The sequence below is a fragment of the Hordeum vulgare genome, chromosome 3H (genome assembly GCF_904849725.1).
Source record: "Hordeum vulgare subsp. vulgare chromosome 3H, MorexV3_pseudomolecules_assembly, whole genome shotgun sequence".
Taxonomy (NCBI): Eukaryota; Viridiplantae; Streptophyta; class Magnoliopsida; order Poales; family Poaceae; genus Hordeum; species Hordeum vulgare.
In genome coordinates, this window is record NC_058520.1 from 108,237,513 (window position 1) to 108,239,706 (window position 2,194).

The window sequence follows — 2,194 nt, forward strand, 5'->3', positions numbered from 1 at the left end:
CCTAACCACCAAAGTTGTAGTTTTTGGCCATATAGCCTGTGTCAGAATGTCATTTGAAACCAAAATTACATACCAACGGTTACTATGGCTGTCGGGGTCATGCCACGAATCTGCTAGAGTACAGAAGCAGTCGACGAGTCTACACATGAATGCGCACCAAACGGTGCCGGAAACAAAAGCCAGCAGTAGGCACGAAACGAAATGATGCTTGCACGGCTAGCTTGGCCCAGGGGCTAGCAGGCAGCAGTTAGCGCCGACGTCCGGGAAAACGCAGCGAAGTTGGAACTCTCGGTGGAGAGGACTCCGGTGCCGCGGTTTCGCACGCCCGTGGAATGCACCGAGGTGACATGCGCAAGTTGGCATGCGCGTGTCAACCCAGAGCGGCGACGGCGGCCGGAGCTGAACCGTGCAACAACAGAAACGGTAGGAGTAGTTCGCGACCGCGGAACAGGCCATGGCGGAACAGAGCACGTACTACTAGGAGCACTAGATTCATCAACTCAATCAATCAAACAAAAATCGGTACTGGTCACCTACTAGTACTAGAATAATAATAATAATAATACAATGGACGTCACAGATACTTCTGCACACGTACTATGTACTAGTCCTAGGAACCAAATAAATCACCTCGATTAGGCCTCTATACGTCCTATGTTAGCTAGCTACAAGGCCGATCACTCACTGTAGCTATGCTCCAATCGTGCGGCTCAGTTCAGCCTCCCTCCCCGAAGGCACGCGGCGAGCCTGCAGCCACGCGCAGGCTAAACAGGTGGCAGCGCCTCCGCCGTCGCTGTTGTCGCCGGTGTGGCGGTGGCTGTGGTGCCGTCCTTCTTGGAGGAAGCGGCGGCGGCCGGGCCGACGGGGGCGCGGCACATGGGGCACGTGCAGTGCGCGCGCAGCCAGGCGTCGACGCACTCGGCGTGGAACAAATGCGCGCACTTGGGGAGCCGCCGCGCCTTCTCGCCGGCCTCCAGCTGCCCCAGGCACACCGCGCAGTCCACCGCCGCGTCGTCGTCGGGCTGCTCGTACAAGAAGGTCGGGAGCGCGGCGATCGCGGCGTCGCTCATGCCGCGCTCGGTCCCCGCCGCGGCGCCGGACTCGAGGTCATCCGCGACCGGGCCGCGCTGGCGGCGGCTGCGGCGGCTGCAGGTGTACCAGATGGCGAGGTAGAGGAGGAAGGTGAGGATGCCGATGGCGAAGGAGAGGCCCATGAACACCAGCCGCGCGCGGGTGCTGTACCTGGAGTTGTCCGCGAACAGCCACGAGTTGGGCGCGTTCATCTTGGAAATGGCCGATCTTCTTCCCACGCTGTTGCGGTGCACGCACGCGACGCGAGCTCTGGAGCGGCCGGAGGAAGCTAGTAGGTGTTTGGTTTCTTTTTTGCTGAGGTCGCGTCCCTGCCGGGGCAAAGGAGCGCCGGAGGCCGTATTTAAAGGGGCTCCAGGAGGCTTCAGCGCAACGGCACGGCGCGCGCAAACGCGAGAGGAGGTGATGTGTGAGCTCGCTCGCTCGCTCGCTCGCTCCATGGCTGGCTGGCGCGGGGCCCGCGGCGTCGCTCGATGTGTTGCGGAGGCTGACGGCCTGCGCTTCGCGTGACCGCGCATGATGAGTGATCGTAACCGCCCAGATATTTGTGCGACCGCGCAATTGGTTTCCATCTGTCCGCACGATGAGACGGGGCCCCGTCCCCGCGGTGAAAAGGTACACCGATTGACACACGAAGGGACACGCGAACCACTCCATCGCTGGTCGACCACCACATGCATGCATGCATGCATGCATGAGGGATAGTAGATCCATGCTGTATGAGGTCGACTAGAAAGAAAACATGGAAAGTTTTTTACCACCCCCGGCTGTTGGTGTTGCTGTCCGTCCATAGCTCTCACGGTCTCCTGACCTTCACCGCAAAACGGCCTTTCTTGCTCGTATTATTTCGCTCCTTTGCGAAAGCAAGAGGGACCTCTTAATTAATGCGTCGTTTGGAGCATTGAGGGGGGCTTCACTTATGTCCATATATGTGAAGGAATAAATTCAGTGATTACTTGCGGACGTACGACGCAAAACGGCCCCAGAATTATGCCGGTAGTGGTGGTGGTGGTGGACGTATCGTATGTCACGTTCGCCGTATATACGTACGTACGCGGCGGCCAACGTTCTCGCTTGCTCATTACTCCGTTCCTTTGCCACCTGT

The 2,194-nt window shown here is 59.0% G+C and overlaps 1 protein-coding gene across 1 annotated transcript; it reads right to left on the reverse strand.

Moving 5' to 3' along the window:
• Positions 1–508: 508 nt before the first annotated feature.
• On the reverse strand, positions 509–1,837 carry LOC123439628. The gene has a single exon (XM_045116319.1). The coding sequence runs from the start codon at positions 1,779–1,781 to the stop codon at positions 765–767; it is 1,017 nt and encodes a 338-aa protein (XP_044972254.1). The 5' UTR covers positions 1,782–1,837; the 3' UTR covers positions 509–764.
• Positions 1,838–2,194: the final 357 nt, after the last annotated feature.

Coding starts and splice junctions, on each gene's coding strand:
- LOC123439628 (XM_045116319.1), bottom strand. CDS start 1,781: ATGCATGCATGCATGCATGTGGTGGTCGACCAGCGATGGAGTGGTTCG.